Source organism: Oryctolagus cuniculus, chromosome 14 (assembly GCF_051225735.1).
Source record: "Oryctolagus cuniculus isolate XC-2025 breed Fujian yellow rabbit chromosome 14, ASM5122573v1, whole genome shotgun sequence".
NCBI lineage: Eukaryota > Metazoa > Chordata > Mammalia > Lagomorpha > Leporidae > Oryctolagus > Oryctolagus cuniculus.
Window position 1 is genome coordinate 73,584,988 of NC_142880.1, and position 17,625 is coordinate 73,602,612.

General features: G+C 43.7%; 1 protein-coding gene across 1 annotated transcript in view; it reads left to right on the forward strand.

Annotated features, from left to right (window-relative positions):
- The first annotated feature begins 2,261 nt into the window (after positions 1-2,261).
- ITGA2 (integrin subunit alpha 2) overlaps positions 2,262-17,625 on the forward strand; it is a 118,175-nt gene continuing 102,811 nt past the window's right edge. Inside the window, exon 1 of the mRNA XM_008262194.5 lies at positions 2,262-2,689. Coding sequence (XP_008260416.4) covers positions 2,620-2,689 — 70 coding nt within the window. The 5' untranslated portion in view covers positions 2,262-2,619. The remainder of the gene's footprint in view (positions 2,690-17,625) is intronic.

Genomic DNA, 17,625 nt, shown 5'->3' on the forward strand with positions numbered 1-17,625 from the left:
CCAGAGTGCACTTCGGCAGGAAGCTGGATAGGAAATTGAGTAGCTGGGACTTGAACAAAGCAGTCCCACAAGGGAATGCAGCCAGACACCCACTCCCTGTTTTAACTGCTGACAGTAAACATTCATAGGACAAATCCACAGGAATAAAAGTGGGATCCCAAATAATCTGAAGAGTGCCAAGGGCCGCTGAGACTGGAGTAGAGAAGTCCTGCCTTAATCTTCCTTGTTTCCAGGTCAGAATGTGGTGCCAACACAATTACCGACCCCTCGGCAGGACTGCACCTAAAACGACTAAGGCAGCGGTTTTTTAACTGTTTTGTCTCTTACAATTAATATAAGGCAGAGGTTTGTTCTCTGCTTCCTAAACATCTTGCCTGCTCTGGAAAAATGCTTCTGATTTATTTTATACCTCATCCCAGTGTAATGTTCATTTGTCCTGTTCTGAGATCAAAAGCAAAGAAGGGTGCATTTTTCTCTCCAGCGACTGGAGACAAAGCCCGAATTTCTGTCTCCAGTCACGGAACTATCTTGCCTCCCAAACAAGGGTCTGTTCCAAGCACTTACTCACATTTCGGTGAATCAGAAGGAAAGAGATATGCATCTTCCTGAAACCTGGCTGACTTCCAACACGAACTTTGTGAGGAATTGAGGCTGTGTGTCAGGGTTAGTGAGCTGCCACCCAGGAGCTGTGAGGTGACAGCAGGAGTCTTAGTAAACAGGTGAGCCCGGGGTGGGTGAGGAAACACCTGGGAGCGTTTGTCATGATTAGTAAGTGACAGATAAGGAAAGAGGAAAGAACCTGGGGCTACACATTTTGGGTCACACTTAAAGAATTCAGGGCTTCGGCTCAGCCCTACCTATGGTAAAGAGAAGCTTGATTTTGGTCAGTTCATGACTTCCCACCTGGAAGCAACTCCATCATTAGCGACAGTATTCCAGCCATCCCATCCCACTCATAGCTGTGTGCCATAAAGATTTGGCATTTCAGGCATGGAAAGCAGACACTGTGGCAAAAAAAAAAAAAAAAAAAAAAAAGCCTACATGAAGGATCTTTGTGATACCCCAGTGGAAAGAAGGGGCCAAAAAAGAAGGAAAAAGAAGGAAGTACTTTTCTCTGAAGGGAAGAGAGAGCTTCCCCTTTGATTATGGCCTTGTCAAAATACTGATGGGGATTGTGGACTCAAAAGGCTTCCATAGCCTTAGCAGCTCATGTCAAGAGCCTCAGGCGATCACTGACATCATACATAAGAGAGTTTATTGCTACATTAACAACAGGAGTCGCTGTGCACTAAATTCCCATGCAGGACTTCTTCTTCAATGAGTTGTATGAGAGTTAACTGTGACATTTGTTCTCAATTTGTGTGTGAGTGTGTGTGTGCAAATTGTTGAAATCTTTACTTAATATAGAGTTGGTCTTCTGTATATAAAGTTGATTGAAAATGAATCTTAATGGAGAATGGGACTGGAAATGGGAGAAGGAGGAGGTGGGATGGGAATGGGGGTGAGAGGGCAGGTGTGGTGGGAAGAATCACTATATTCCTAAAGTTGTAATTATGAAACTTGTACTCATTAAATAAAAGTTTTCTTTGGCAAAAAAAAAAAAAAAGATTTGGAACCTGCTGATAATAATAGTAATTAGCCTAATACCTCTTTTTTAAACTTAGGAGAACATTTGATGACACAAAAGCAGTCCTGGAATAGTTCTGATGTCAGCAACGAGCTGAGGAACTGTTGGTCAAATTTGTAGAAGAAATGTGAAGATTCTATTTCTTAGGCTTGTAAGCTTAAAAAAAAAAATCAGATATCATTATAGAATATTCTCTTTCCAGTCCTGAGACTGAAGGAATGGAAGAAAACGGTCACCGTGGCGCAGAGGCACGAGTTCACATACGTGCACTAAGGAAAACCAGCTCCTTGCAGTTTTGGAAGGGAGCAATGAATGATGACCTCTCTCTCTCTTTCTCTCTCTCTCTCTCTCTCTCTCTCTCTCTCTCGGCGCTCTTGCAGCAGGTCTTTCTTAAACACCACCTGGGATAATCATAACTTTTAAGGAGCTCTTTCCTGATGAGTGACTTTCTACCCCGGTCATTCTGCACCTATTTTTGTCCGTTTCTCCACCCCCTCAGGAAAGGCGGGGAGAGCGATGCACTTAGCAGTCCCTAAGAACTGGGGTTTACAGTTGGAGACTCCGCCCGGCCAGGAGTCCGGAGCGACAAAGGGCTGCCCAGAGGCCTCTCCTGGGGTCGGATGACGGGCAGTCAGGGGGCGGGGTAGGACGGGGCCAGCGCCAAGCAGGGCAGGAAAGGCTGCAGGGCTCTAGGTCTCCGACCCCGCGGCGGCCTCCTGCCCAGGTGGGGCGAGTTGTAAGGGTGTCCAGGTGCGGCTGCCCGGGGCGCTCAGGAGCTGAGGTGTGGCCCGCGGGGTCCGGGCTCGGCGGGGCGGGGCCGGGGCAGATCCGGTGTTTGCTGAGGCGGGAGGGGCGTGCCGGGGCGGGCCTTTTCGGAGAAGAGAAGCACTCCCGACAGCTTCTGGAGAGTCTCCGGGTTCTCCTATCCCTGGGCCGAGGGTGTCCGCTCGCAAATCCCGCAGAGCAGCCGCCGTGCCCGGGGCAGACCCAGGATGCGACCGGGACAGGCAGGGGGCGCGCGGCCGCTGTTGCAGCTGCAGCTGGTGTTAGCGCTGAGCCAAGGTAAGTCTGCAGTTTGCTGCGCACCGACGCCGGGAGGGACTGAGCGGGCAGGGGCCAGAAGCTGGGGGTGATGCGGGGCCAGGGAGCAGGCTCTGCGCCGGTCCCGGCTCCCAAGCATCCGGAGCTGGTTGAGGAGAGACCCCTCCGTTTTTGCTCTTCCCACGTGTGGAGTCCCCAAAGGCGAATCCGCCCTGCGGGTGAAGCGCCCTCCTAAGTCACGTCTACGAGCACGAGTCAAGCCCGTGCGGACGGAGCGGGGCTGCGGTGTCCGGGAGATGGCTCAGACAGGTGCTGCGTGTGCCTGGGACTGCGATGCCTTCGGGCTTGGCAGGAGACTCCGGTCCCACTTGCTGGTTTTTCCACCCCAAGCCTGTGAATAATGCCCGCATTTCTTGCTTCTGGACACAGCACTGGCGTTTCCTCCCATAGGAGTTGTAGGATAACCAAGCGCCTCATAAATCCTTCCCGTCTGCCTTCCTCTTATTGTTGTAACCTCCTCTGTGCAACGAATGTACGCTTAGTCCAGGAAAAGTTCTTTCCACTTTCTTCTTTTAAAAAATAAAACTTGGGAGGGACTGAGAGAGGCCACCTTCCCACTCGTTGGTTCACTCCCCAGTTGCCTGCAAGGGCAGAGCCTGAAGACAGGAGCTCATACTCGAGGTCTCCCACGTGGGAGGCAGGAACCCAGCGGCTTGAGCCTGCCTCCCAGGCTAGGTTAGCAGGAAGCTGGAAAGAAGAGCCCGGACTCGGAACCCGGGCTCTCCAATGTGCAGCGTGGGGCTCTAGGTGCCGGCCCCTCTTTCCTCTTCCTTGGCCTCAGGTACCTCAAGGCAAAAATTAATCTGGGAATAGCTCCACCTGCAGTGCAATGGGAATGGGGCACACCCACCTCCTGACTTTGTTTGCACTAAGTGGAGAAATGAGGCTAAGCAGCTGTCGAGAGTACTTTGTCCAGAGCTTTCTTCAGAACCTAAGGTGCGTTCAAGAAGTTTGGTTACAGGAGGGGAGAGGGAGTCACGTTTTATCTTGTACAGCTACCAAAACAAAAAATGGTGTCTGATCTCCAAGTTTTTCATTGGTGAATACGTGGTTTTGTTTGTTTGCGTTTTTAAAGAAGCAACTATTTCCCAAACTGCTCTCCATTCAGCCAGTCCTCCTCTTTAAGGTAGAAGAAACCTGGTCCAGGTAGACCCCGTGGCATTGTCTCCAGGTTCTCCTAGCAAAAGGGCACCATTGCACCAAGCCCACAGAGAGCTGGCATTATTAGGTTTTCTGTCTACCATGTTTCCTGGGAGCAGAAGAGTTGTTTTGAGGGACCATTACCCCTCAGTGTAGGGGTTTCAAAGTTGGATTTGACAATGAAAACAGGACCCTGGAAAATGATCACCTTCCTAAAAGCTAATAGAAATACAAATGCAAGCTTTTCATCTCTGTTTAATTACTTAGCAAAATGTTGTGCTTCCATAGCTTTTAATACTATCTTTGAAGTGTTGAGGCTTGTTCTTTAAGAGCAGTGAGAAACACGTTAATGGAATGTGTAGCTGCAAGGCATAAGGTCAGGTTCAGAGATTTTTTTTTAACCTAAAATTAGTTAATGAGGCTGAATCAGTGCAGGCAAGTAGAGGTGATTTACATTGACATCCATAAAAAATATTTTGTATGTTTATTCCCTTGTCATGCTCCAGTTTGCATACTCAAGGAACAAGTTTCCTCTTGATTTAAAATGATCATAATAAAGTTTTGTCATTGTAATGCCAGTTGAGGTTTCTTTTTTTTTTTTTTTTGGACAGGCAGAGTTAGGCAGAGAAAGGTCTTCTGTTGGTTCACCCTCCAGTTAAGGTTTCTTAGGAGCCGGCGCCGCGGCTCACTAGGCTAATCCTCCGCCTTGCGGCGCCGGCACACCGGGTTCTAGTCCTGGTCAGGGCCCCGGATTCTGTCCCGGTTGCCCCGGATTTTGTCCCGGTTGCCCCTCTTCCAGGCCAGCTCTCTGCTGTGGCCAGGGAGTGCAGTGGAGGATGGCCCAAGTGCTTGGGCCCTGCACCCCATGGGAGACCAGGAGAAGCACCTGGCTCCTGCCTTCGGATCAGCGAGGTGCGCCGGCCACAGTGCACTGGCCGCGGCAGCCATTGGAGGGTGAACCAACGGCAAAAGGAAGACCTTTCTCTCTGTCTCTCTCTCTCTCACTGTCCACTCTGCCTGTCAAAAAAAAAAAAAATTTCTTAGGAAGCAACACCATCTTTCATGGGTATCTAAGGTTAACATAAGTATTTGAAACCTTTAGATAAGTAGCAAATATTTTATAAATTGTATACAATTTTGGAACATTATCATAACTGAACACATAGTTGCAAATTTTATGCATGTACAATTTTGTGATGTAAACACATGCATAAGTTAGCATTTTAAAGGTATGTGCATATGTGTGTCTGATCCCTTCCATCATACATGTAAACCACTTTGGAAACCTATCACCCCTACAGAGTGAGTGTTGAGTCTAGAACTTAAGATGTCTGTGTCCTATGTTGGAGTACCTGGGTTCAATTCGAGACTGGCTCCTGACCCCATCTTCCTGCTGATGATGCACTGGAATGCAGTGGTGATGGCTCAAGTATTTGGGCTTCTGCCACCCTCATGGGAGACTTGGATTGCCTTCCCAGCTCCCAGCTTTGATCTTGGCCCAGCCAATAGTATCTCTCTGTCTCTCAATTTAAAAAAGATATAACCAAAACATAGCAATTCAAATCTAGTTTTTAAAAGATTTATTTATTTGAAAGAGTTACACAGAGAGAAGAGAGGCAGAGAAGGGGGGGGTCTTCCATCTGATGGTTCACTCCCCAGTTGGCAGCAATGGACCCATGCAGGTGCAGAGGCCCAAGGACTTGGGCCATCTTCCACTGCTTTCCCAGGCCATAACAGAGAGCTGGATTGGAAGTGGAGCAGCTGGGACTTGAACTGGCACCCATATGGGATACTGGTGCTTCAGGCCAGGGCATTAACCCACTGTGCCACAGCACCGGCCCCTTAAATCTAATTTTAACATCCAGATTCAAATTCACTTTCCATAAACTTTCTCTCAAGAGCTTAAGAAAGAGCTCTCCTCATCATTTAGTTCCATACTTAGCACCTTTCATCACTCATGGGCAGGTTGAATGGAAAGGAGACCAGCACACTAGCAAATGGAACTTAATGTACGGCATCACTGAGATTCTCCAGTGTGTCAACAGACCAAGGACAGTCCTCCCTCCTGGGTTACTTCTCTTATCCCTGGAACCCTGCCAAGTAGTAACCTCTTTTTAAAAGTACATCTTCAAAATTTCTCTTTAATGTAGCTTCCCTCCTGTCTATTAAAATTCCAACATCTCTCCTAGTTTGAAAAAAAAAAAAAAGTCTTTAATGTCCTCCTGAAGCACCCTCCACCTCAGGCCTCGGCTCATCCTTCAAGCTGGCACAGGTGCTGCTGGTGTTTGCAGAATTCCATCGTAGGTTGTCATCTTCATTCTATAGCTCCACTCTGGGCCAACTCTTCTTTCAAATCAGGGTCTCCAGATGGATCAGTATCCATTAGCCACCAAATTGCCCATGCAGATGTCCTAAAAGCCTGCTGGGCTCAACATCTTCGACGCTGAATTCAACACCTGTCCTCCAAAGTCTTCTCCTATATTGTCTACTCTTGTCTAACGCCAGCAGCATCCTGCAGACAGAAAGCCAGGAATGTGCTCCCATGTAGCAGCCTCCAGATTCTGCCACTTCTCCCAGTTCCTGCAAAACTTCAGCCACCTCTCAGTTCAGAGCCTTACCTTATTGTGTCCAGATTAATGTTACTTTTAAACTGGCTTTCTTGTTTTTGGCATCTTGTCCCTCCAGTTCTCCTGTCACCAGTATTATCTTTCAAATGTCTGGAGGTTCACATCTCAATTTATTGGCATATTGAAGAGTCCTTTACAATGGACACCACATACCTGCTCATCCTTTTGGCTACCATACCCTTTGGCATATATATATATATACACATACACACACTCACTATATACACACCAAGCTGCCAAAGATATATATTCTCCTATGTTCTGACTACTTCTGAGCATATTTTTTAGTGTTAAAATATTTTCCAGACTAACCCCTCTGTCTTCTATTTCTTTTCTTTCCTCTTACCCTTTTGCAACTAGTAATTCTTCAATTCCAATAAAGTTACCAAGGGCAAAATCGTAAAGCAGTTTTTCTTTGGTAACAAAAAGAAAAGCTTGAGGTAGTTTCTCATCCTTGGCATCCACCCTAAACCACCTCTCTCCTTTCATCCTCCCTAGCTTTAGGTCAGTCTCTGACAAGGTACCTCTTCCTCCCACCTTCGCTCACCAGTGACACCTGCTCTTCTCCTCAGCTAAGCTTTGCTCGCCTAATTACTGCCCAGTTGCTTCTGTTTGACTTAAATTTATGCTTTGGGGCTCAGGACTTAATTATTAAAAATACTCAGTTTTCTGATGTACAGTAAGATTTGGAAATGATTGTTTAAATATCACTGCCTCCTCCCTTTTCCTAACAAAGTTGCAGTGTTGCCTGAACCACCTTGTTGTGAGAAGACCACCAAGACAGGTAGATTTCAACACCAAGAGTCGGTGACGCCTCAGTTTAAATGAATTTCCTCCACAGTGGATGATGACTGCTCCTTGTCTTCCTGTGTTAACAGTGCCAGGCTTATTAAAAGGGAGACGCCTGTTAATGTGAAGAGATGAGCTTCTAATGATGGAATTTTAGACATTCAGCAAAATAAAGACACATGTTCACTCAGTGTGAAAATAAAAGGATTTCGGGGAGAATGAGGAAAATACTTGGGGCCAAAAGTATGCTGGCATCACGTACATGTTGCCACTAAAGCTGTGAGTTTCAGTGTGTACTACCCAACCGTGCTCAGCTGGGGATATTAGTCAAAGATTCAGCACAGCTTAAAAGAAGGGACTGTGGAAAGTTGTTCCTCAGCAAGTCCAAGGTGTGGAGAGTTGTGTTTTGATTTGTTTTTTTCTTAATTGTTATGGTGACCAGTGATCTATGAGAAAGAACACAGAATGAGTCTCTAGAGAGAATAATTCTATCACAAATCCTGAGACATTAGATTGTGTGTAGGACAATGATTTGTTTGTGCCCTCAGAATATCCCTAGGGGCTTTACTGATCTGGCTACAGGGAAGTCCGTGAAACTAATATTTGGTCTTATGAAGGACATACTTTATGTAAGGCAGTGTTCTGGGCTCACTGAGGAATCAGACAGTCTAAAACTTGGGCCAGAAGGGTTGCAGTCCATTTGGAAGCAAACTCAAATGTGAAGAAAGGGAACTGTCTCTCAGTTCTAGAAGACACCTAATCAATTTCAGCCCCTGTTATCCTCCTGTCTGTCAGAAGTCCATTTAGTGAGTTAGCACCTTGCTTTGCATAGGTAGGGCATCCTACCTTTGCACAGGTAAGGGAGGTGAGCAGTGACGGAACTGAGCCAATCTGGTGGAGCCAGGCCATTGACTGGTGTCTGATGTCCACACGGGCATGTAGTGCAGTGTTTGCCAATAAGTCATGAGAGACCATCTGCTGGGGGACTTCTGGAAAAGGAACTTTGATTTCCAAGAGAAACATTGGTTAAGAAATATATTGCCAGATTTAGATGTGAAGTTTGGAATAACTACAGCTATTTTGCAACTATGATGTCAGCTAACTAAAGGATGAAGCCAATACGCTGGAGTTAGACTCATGGAAAGATACAGGATAAAAGGGCCCTTAAAGTGGTCTTTGAACTACCAAATTATTGAGATTGGAGGCCATAATACTTCATAGTATCTTCAAAAAATTAGATAATTTAAAACTTATATTTTCTTTCCTAAAGTTTTATTTCTTTCTTTGAAAAGCAAAACAACAAAGAGATGATAGTAAATAGAGATCTTCCATCCAATGATCCATTCCCCAAATGTCCAAAGCAGCCAATACAAGCCAAGTTGAAGCCAAGAGTCCAGAACTTCATCTGAGTCTCCTGTGGAGGGCAGGGATCCAAGAACTTAAAACACCACCAGCTGCATCCCAGGACCTGCATTAATAGGAATCTGGATAGGAAGCCAAGAGGGGACTCAAACCTAGGAATTCTTGAATGGGATGTGGGCATCTCAAGCTACACCACTTACTCTTAGAAACTCAATTTTTTGAAAAGAGCTTCTTACAAAAAGAATTACATAAATATTTAGCTAAAAATGTGAGAATAATGTCTCTACAGTTCTAATTTAAAACAGTCAACCTAAATTATAATTCACTGCAACACAATTCTATGGAGTCACTAAAATGAATGCATATATTTTATTATGGAGAAATCCAGTGTGTACTGTTAAATTCTGAAATGCAGCCTAGAAAGCAAAATTACGATATTTAAAATTTTTTTCCAAATTTTTTTTTTTTTTTTTTTTTTTTTTTTTTTTTTTTTGACAGGCAGAGTGGACAGTGAGAGAGAGAGACAGAGAGAGAAAGGTCTTCCTTTGCCGTTGGTTCACCCTCCAATGGCCGCCGCTGCAGCCGGCGCACCGCGCTGATCCTGGCAGGAGCCAGGAGCCAGGTGCTTTTCCTGGTCTCCCATGGGGTGCAGGGCCCAAGCACCTGGGCCATCCTCCACTGCACTCCCTGGCCATAGCAGAGAGCTGGCCTGGAAGAGGGGCAACCGGGACAGAATCCGGCGCCCCAACCGGGACTAGAACCCGGTGTGCCGGCGCCGCAAGGTGGAGGATTAGCCTATTGAGCCACGGCGCCGGCCTTTTTTCCAAATTTTTTAACTTAATATTTTGTTTTTGAGATAACACATCTTTAATTTACGTTTTAGTCAAAGGCTTAATGCTCCACTAAAGTTCAACAAAGTAAGAAGACTTTAAGTTATGCAAGAAAATAGGGGCTGTAAACAATGATCAAATGAAAAAATGTTCAACATATATGAAGTAAATTTTTAAATACCCACAAAATCATTAAAAATATAGTAGTATATATGTCTTACCATTTTGTTTGGCAAAGATTTAAAACAAAGTCTGACAAATATACTTGCACCAAAATTGATACACTCAGGCATTTCTTTTTTTTTTTTAATTTTAGCTCCCACATAAAAGGGAGAAGAGGTGGCATTTGGTTTTTCTGTATCCAGCTTATTTTACTCAACATGTCTTCCAGTTGCAACCATTTTGATGCAAATGATAGAATTTCATTTTTATAGCTGGATATTAATCAATTTTATATATATCAAATATTCTTTATTCATCGAATGCTGGACACTTTGGTTAATTCCATATTTTGTCTATTATAAATAGTGCTCCCATAAACATGGTGATGCAGGTATCTGTGATACAATGTGTTCATTTCTTTGGGGTATATAGCCAGTAGTGGTATTGCTGGACCATATGGCGAATCTTTTTCTAGGTTAAGAAATCTTCATTTTGTTTTCTACAGAGACACTACTGATTTACAACCCTACCAACAGTGTATAAGAGTTCCCCTTTCTCCCATCTCCACTAGCATTTGTTGCTCTCTTTTGGATAACAGCCATTCTGTGGGGTGATATCTCATTGTGATTCTGATTTGTATTTCCCCTGATGATTAGTGATATTGAGCATTTTTTCACACACTGGTGATTTTTCTTGTTTTGACAACTGTCTACTCAGGTCCTTTGCCCAAATCTTAACTGGATTGTTTTGCTGTTGAGTTTTTTGAGTTGTTGATATGTCTAGATATCAATCCTTTGACAGATGAGTAGCCTGCAAATATTTTTTTCCCATTTTGTCAGATGCCTCTTCACTCTGATTCCTTTGATGTGCAGAAGCTTCTGAGTTTGACACAATCCAATTTGTCTAGTTTTCGTTTGTTGCCCATGCTTTGGGAGGTCTTATCCAAAAGTCATCACCTACACCAATGTCTTCAAGTGTTTCCCCTATATTTTCTTCTGGCAGCTTCATAATCTCAGTTCTTAAATTTAGATCTTTGGCTGGTGCCGTGGCTCACTAGGCTAATCCTCCGCCTGCGGCACTGGCACACTGGGTTCTAGTCCCGGTCGGGGCGCCGAATTCTGTCCTGGTTGCTCCTCTTCCTGTCCAGCTCTCTGCTGTGGCCCAGGAGTGCAGTGGAGGATGGCCCAGGTCCTTGGGCCCTGCACCCGCACAGGAGACCAGGAGAAGCACCTGGCACCTGGCTCCTGGCTTCGGATCAGCGCAGTGCGCCGGCCGCAGCGGCCATTGGGGGGGTTAACCAATGGAAAAGGAAAACCTTTCTCTCTGTCTCCCTCTCTCACTGTCCACTCTGCCTGTCAAAAATAAAAATTTAGATCTTTGATTCATCTTGAGTTGATTTTTTTTTAAATGGTGAGAGGTAAGTATCTAATTTCATTTTTCTAAATACATACATCCTATTTAACCAGTACCATTTGTTGAAGAGATTATCCTTTCTCTAAGGTATGGTCTTGGGGTCTGTGGTGTAGCTGGTAAAGCTACTGCCAACAGTGCTGGCATCTCATATGGGTGCTGGTTCAAGTCCCGGTTACTCCACTTCTGATCCAGCTCTCTGCTGTGGCCTAAGAAAGCAGTAGAAGATGACTCAAGTCCTTGGGCCTCTGCACCCATATGGGAAGACCTGGAGGAAGCTCTTGGCTCCTGGCTTTGGATTGGGACAGATGTGGCCGTTGTGGCCAACTGGGGGAGTGAACCAGCAGATGGAAGACCTCTCTCTCTCTCTGCCTCTGCCTCTCTTTGTCTCTCTGTGTAACTCTGACTTTCAGATAAATAAAAATTTTTTAAAAAAGGGTAAAAATGCATGGTCTGGGCACTTTCATCAATTGGCTGTATGAATGTGGATTAATTTCTGGGCTCTCTATTCCACTGATATATGTGTCAGTTTTTTTATGCCCGTACCGTGATGTTTTAATTGCTATAGTTTTGTAGTAAGCTTTGAAGTCAGCTATTGTCCTTTGGTTTGATTTTATTTTTTCAGAATGGCTTTGGCTATTCTGGATCTTTTGTGATTTCAATTGCCTTGGGATTATGTCTTTCTATTTCTGTAAAGAGTGTCATTGGTATTTTGGTAGAGATTGCATTGAACCTGTATGTTGATATGGATAGTGTAGACATTTTAACAATATTCTCCCAATCCATGAGCAAGAAATCATTTTTCTTGTGTCCTTGTTGATCTTTCATTAATACTACATATTTTTTATTGTAGAGATCTTTTACATCTTTGGTTAAATTTACTCCTAAATATATTTTTGTGGCTATTGTGAATAGGATTTCGTTCTTGATTTCTCTTTCAGCAAGTTAATCTTTGGTATATACAAAAGCTACTTTTTATATGTTGATTTTGTAACCTGGAACTGTATTGAATTGGTTTATCAGTTCTAACAGCTTTTTGGCGGAATGTTTAGGTTTATACATGTATGCACTCATGTCATCTGTAGACATGGATATTTTGACATTCTCCTTTCCAATTTTGATGTCTTTTATTTGTTTCTCCTCCCTAATTGCTCTTTCTAATACTTCCAATACTATATTGAATAAGAGTGGTGAAAGTGGTCATCCTTGTCTTGCTCCAGATCTGAGGGGAAAGCTTTCTCCCATTCTGTATGAAAGTGACTACTGTTTTGCCATACATAGTCTTTATCATTTGAAGGTATGTTCTTTCTATAGCTAATTTATGGAGAGGGCTTTTTTTTTTTTGTAATCATAAAGGAATGTTAAATCTTATCAATTGATTTCTCTGGATCTAATAAGGTGGCCATATTACTTTTCATTTTGGTGATGTTTTCTTTAACTTAGAGCTATAGCATATGCATTTTTTTAAAGAATTATTTTATCTATTTGAAAGAGTTATAGGGAGAGGTAGAGAGAGCGAGCAAGCTTCCATTCCTCTGGTTCATTCCCCAAATGACCCCAACAATCAGAACTGAGCTAATCCAAAGCCAGGAGCCTCTTTGGGTCTCCCATGTGGGTGCAGAGGCCCAAGGAGTTGAGCCATCTTCCACTGCTTTCCCAGGCCACAGCAGAGAGCTGGATTAGAAGTGGAGCAGCCAGGATTAGAACCAGTGCCCATATGGGATGCCGGCACTGTAGGCTGGGGCTTTAACCTGCTGCACCACAGCACCAGGCTCCAGCATATGCTTCTATATCATGTAGATGTTATGTGTTCAAATACAGCTTCTGTCTGATATAGAACTAAGTGTTGGGTTCAGAGGATGGAGAGATACCATTTTGACACATTGTGGTGTCCAGAGAGGTCCTCATGGTACAGGAAATATACTTTATAATTTAGAGCTACATGAAGGACCTTGAAGACTGTAAAGTTCAGGTCTCTTAAAATGGCGCTAAATGATACTATAGTAAGATAAAACAGAACTGTAACTAGCAATAGGACCCAAACCCAGATGTTTGGGTTCTTGAATAGGAAACCAACAAAACAGGAATTCATGGTGTTCACAGAAAGTGAAAGCTGAGAGCTAAGCAGGCACCAGACTGTGTAGGAGCTCATACAGCGGAGGAAGGAACCTGAGCTTTATCACAAGAACAATGAGAAGGTGTGGAAGGGACTTTGAGCAGGGGAGCAACAGGATCAAACTTGTTCCTTAGGCAGATCACTCTGGCAAGAGGGTGCTTAGAAGGAGCGCAGAAGGTAGGCACCAAGACCATTTAAGAAAGAATGGTTTTAGTTTGGGTTTACTATACCAGTTGAGAGATGGGGTAAAATCTCAGCTAGTCACAATAGGGAAATTGGGTAGGGTACCAATGTGAATGACACTCGGGAAGAACAACAGACGGGGGTTGGTGACTGATTGCCTATGGTGGCACTGAAACAGGGTGAAAATGAGGCTGGAGTTTGAAGTGGAAAACTCCACGTAGTGCCATGTATTGAGGCAGATGTATTGAAGGAACTGAAGGAAGGCAGGTTGAAGGGGAAAGGTGATGAGCTCATTTTGAGTGGTTGAGTTTGAGACAACCAGGTATTCATATCTAAGTGCTAGATAGTTATATATAGTGACATTAGGAACAGGCAGCGTGCTAGATGAAAATAGAGATTTAGGAACCATCCATGTATACAGTAATAAAAGACACATCATTGATGAGTCAGGCAAATAAGAGGATTTTGGCAACAATTCATACTGTAGAGGTCAGGTTAGGAATAGGAGATGCAAAAGGAGAGTGAAGAAGCAGAAGGAATATTGCCAAGAAGTAGGGTTTCTGGGGCCCTTGTTCTGTTGCAGCTGATTAAGCCAACATCTGCGATGCGGGCATCCCATGTGAGCGCCAACTCTGGTCCAAGCTTCTACATTCCAATCCAGTTCTTTGATAATGCACCTGGGAAAGCAGCAGAAGATGACTCAAGAATTTGGACCCCTGCCACCCATATGGGAGACCTGAATGAAGTTCCTGGCTCCTGGCTTTGACCTGGCTCAGCGCTTGCAGTTGCAGTCTTTTGGAGAGTGATTCACTGGATGGAAATTCCCTCTCTCCCTTTCTGCCTCCCTGTCTCTTTCATTCTCTCTATGTAACTCTGCCTTTCAAATAAATAAATCTTTTATTAAAAAGGCAGGAAAGAACAGAAGTGGCATGTCATGGAAATAACTGGAGAAGGAAGTTATGGTCAACAGGGTCAACTCTTTCACAGAAGTCAAGCAAGTCTGACGGACTCAACAAGGGTGGTCTCCATGAACACAAAAAGTAGAACCAAGAATGAAGTGGGATGAGCATTCAATCTAAGTGAGGAAGCAGTTTCAGAAAGCCTGGTAGTAAAGAGGAAGAGTGAGTCAGGATGGGAGCAGCTGCCATTAAACAAACAAACATGGAGAGAATTGCACAGAAATTTTGAGAAATATTAGAGTACTACACAATACAATTAAAAAAACTACATTGAGGCGTCTGTAGATGGCACAGATCCATGACACAAGACACTGAAAGAAGGGGTAGGGAGCTTTGATGTTTAAAGAAACAGGGGAAGGAGTGGGAGAAAGTTAGCACCTCTAAAAAAGGAGAAGCCACGGAGCATCATGCAGAGGTAGACGAAATAGGTTCTGAGGTCTGAAATGGAGAGAATTAGTTATTGATTAAAGGAGAAGTTGATCATGTGTACAAAGAGGGAGAGAACGGAGCTATGAAAGAAGAAGAAAACAAGAGCAATGGGGAAAGGCACTCCCAGTCCACTGTGCCTGCTTTCAGCACATACTCAATAAAGGAGTTGAAGTTGTTTTTCACGTGTGTAATATATTCCAGTTTTGATAATAGAATGAATATCAACACTTTAATCAAATTTCCTAAGCAACAAATAAGTTCATTTAGAGATTTGTATTATTTCTCTGATATTTTAATTCAATATTTCTATCTAGCTTAAGAAAAATTCCCTAGTATTTTCAGAAATCAGTCTCAGATCACAGAATTAGTGTTGGTTTTGAAAGTTTTTAATTAGTAAAATATTGAAATTTTTTATTCTATGTAACTCAGTATGGTATTTTTTGAAGCATTTTAAGCCATTTTCACTGAATCATATACATAAAAATTCATATCCATTCTTTTTTTAAAAAAATTTACTTGAAAGAGTTAGAGAGGAGGAGAGGGAGGGAGGGAGGGAAGGAGGGAGAGAGGTATTCCATTTGCTGGTTCACTCCCCAGCTGGCCGCAACGGCCAGAGCTGCGCCAATCCAAAGCCAGGGGCCAGGAGTTTTCTCTTGGTCTCCCATGTGGCTGCAGGGGCCCAAGGACCTGGGCCATCTTCCACTGCTCTCCCAGGCCATGGCAGAGAGCTGGATAGGAAATGGAGCAGCTGGGACTCAAACCGGGCCCACATGGGATGCCAGCACTGCAGGTGGCGGCCTCTCATATCCATTCTTTTTGTTGTAATTAGTTCAGAGTTCTTAAATTCAAGGAACTTATTTAGTCTATGCCTATTGATTTTTTTTTTTAAGATTTATTTTTATTTGAAAGAGTTACAGAAAGAGGTAGAGACAGAGAGGTCTTCCATCCACTGGTTCACTCCCAAATGGCAAAGGCGGAGCTTCACCAGTCAGGAGCCAGGAGCTTCTTCTGGGTCTCCCACATGGGTGCAGGGGCCCAGGGACTTGGGCCATCTTCTACTGCCTTCCCAGGCCACAACAAAGAGCTGGATCAGAAGAGGAGCAGCCAGGACTAGGACCAGCGCCCATATGGGATGCTGGCGCTTCAGGCCAGGGCTTTAACCCACTGCGTCACAGCACTGGCCCACTTATTGATTCTTATAAATTACATTTACTAATGAGTATAAGCTACATATCTTATAATTCAGCTGCATAGAATATTGGACTTTTTAATAATTTTCAAATGCATTTTACTTCCTTAGGCTGGTGTATTCTCCTGTCCAAATAGTTAATAGAAACTGTACAATTTTATTCACAGATCCCTGCATAATTGCTCTGTGAGTACAGCCCTTCCCTTTCAGTAATTTTTAAAGTGCTCAGAGACACTTCTTACTATTGCTTCTCAGCCTTTTGGCTAATACCAAGTGTAGAGACTGTTCTTACTGCAGAGCCTTGTGCAAGTCCTAATCATTGACTTTCTGTTTAAAATTGAGGTTAATGCTGAAACAGAATTGGAAATAAAAGTGTTGGACACTGTGTTGTCAGCCTAAGAGATTACTGTATTGTATTTTGAAAAGCATGAGCAAAGCTACTGCACCAATGGACGCCTTGAACATTGGCAGTTGTCATTCTCCCTGATTCATTTGAAGGTGGCCTTTGTTTGTCTTTGTGTGGCCCTAATCTCATTTCCATGGATACCATGTGGCAATGCAGACTGAACACAGGCTGGCTCTGCTCATTGCAGTTGGACAACTCTGTTCTAAACTGTTTATCAGTTACCTTCAGCACTTTGAATCAGATCACTTACTGGATGCTTATTACAATAGGGATCCAAAATCTTAAAAATGGATTTTATAAACTTTTCTAAACAGTGTTCTTAATACTAGTATATAGTACAGATATTTGAGAAGAATTGATTAGTTTTCCATGCACTGGGGAGGAGTGGAAGAAAGCATAGTGTTGGAGTTGGAATACTTTTATATAATACGTTTTTTGGTGATACTCTTATGTAATCTATTTTTTCACTCCAGTATAAGAAATATAATTGTTCCAATGAAAAATATCATGTAAATTTAAAATGCTTGATTTAATCAAGTGCCATAGGAATTAAGAAATCCCTTTAGTATCACAGATTTAGTTTTGCTCCCAAGTAATCAGACTTCAACTTATTGGTGTCACTGTTCTTTTTTTGGGTTATGGTTCAAGTGAGCTATGACTTTTAAGAGTACAGCCTTGTGATTTTTGCCTTTGTGTTTTCTTTAGATATACTCTTTAGCCCCCAATTCTCATCCTGTACTTTATTTAAATCTCTGCTTCACTGCACCCCCACCTCCTAATCCAATTTAGATGTCACTGCTAAGGTGCACCCTTCCCTGGCAGTTTTCATATTGTATTTCAATTCCCAGCTTACTGGGCTAAAACTTTTTTGTAAATTTTTTTCTATTTATTTATTTGACAGAGTTACAGACAGTGAGAGAGAGAGAGATAGAGAGAAAGGTCTTCCTTCTGATGGTTCACCCCCAAAATGGCAGCTACGGCTGGAGGTACGCTGATCCAAAGCCAGGAGCCAGGTGCTTCTTCCTGGTCTCCCATGCAGGTGCAGGGCCCAAGCACCTGGGCCATCCTCCACTGCCCTCCTAGGCCACAGCAGAGAGTTGGACTGGAAGAGGGGCAGCTGGGACTAGAACCCTGTGCCCATATGGGATGTTGGCACCGCAGATGGAGTATTAACCTAGTGAGCCATGGTGTCAACCCCTAAAACTTTATTTTTTGATAAGCAGAGACAGAGGGAGAGACAAACACATAGGGAGATTTTCCATCCCATGGTTCACTCCTCAAATGACCACAACAGC